The sequence below is a fragment of the Engraulis encrasicolus genome, chromosome 21, assembly GCF_034702125.1.
Source record: "Engraulis encrasicolus isolate BLACKSEA-1 chromosome 21, IST_EnEncr_1.0, whole genome shotgun sequence".
NCBI lineage: Eukaryota > Metazoa > Chordata > Actinopteri > Clupeiformes > Engraulidae > Engraulis > Engraulis encrasicolus.
Genome location: NC_085877.1, coordinates 33,781,741 through 33,782,129, shown reverse-complemented (window position 1 = coordinate 33,782,129; position 389 = coordinate 33,781,741). Strand labels below are relative to the sequence as shown.

Here is a 389-nt window from a genome sequence, read left to right as displayed (position 1 = left end):
TATGGTATATATGTAGGGGAGGGCAATTAATCGGCCAAAAAATCCAACTGACGATCGTAGCTGTTGTCATTATTATTATTCATACTAGTAGAAGTAGTGTTGTCTTTTTTAAATAAACGTTTTCCTCATATTCTCATTACTCTGTTTGTTCATGTCCATATACAGTACAATCAGATGCAATTATTATGTCACTCTATGTAAACATCCGGCAAATGAATGGCTATTTTGATGTGAAGTTCTGTCATCCAGTCCTAATCGTTATGACCCGTGAGAGGACATCAGTCAAAATGGGGAAAGATGTTGTGACGATGGACCTTATTTCAGGTGACACCAGTCAGACACCTTCAAGTCAGTTTTAGGACCCCAGGAAGACTAGCGAACTGCTACGG

The 389-nt window shown here is 39.1% G+C and overlaps 1 protein-coding gene across 1 annotated transcript in view; it reads right to left on the bottom strand.

Moving 5' to 3' along the window:
• Positions 1 to 83, bottom strand: part of LOC134437382 (uncharacterized protein DDB_G0271670-like) — a 1,540-nt gene extending 1,457 nt beyond the window's left edge. Inside the window, exon 1 of the mRNA XM_063186875.1 lies at positions 53 to 83. Within this exon, the coding sequence (XP_063042945.1) occupies positions 53 to 83 (31 nt within the window). The remainder of the gene's footprint in view (positions 1 to 52) is intronic.
• Between the last annotated feature and the right edge of the window lie 306 nt (positions 84 to 389).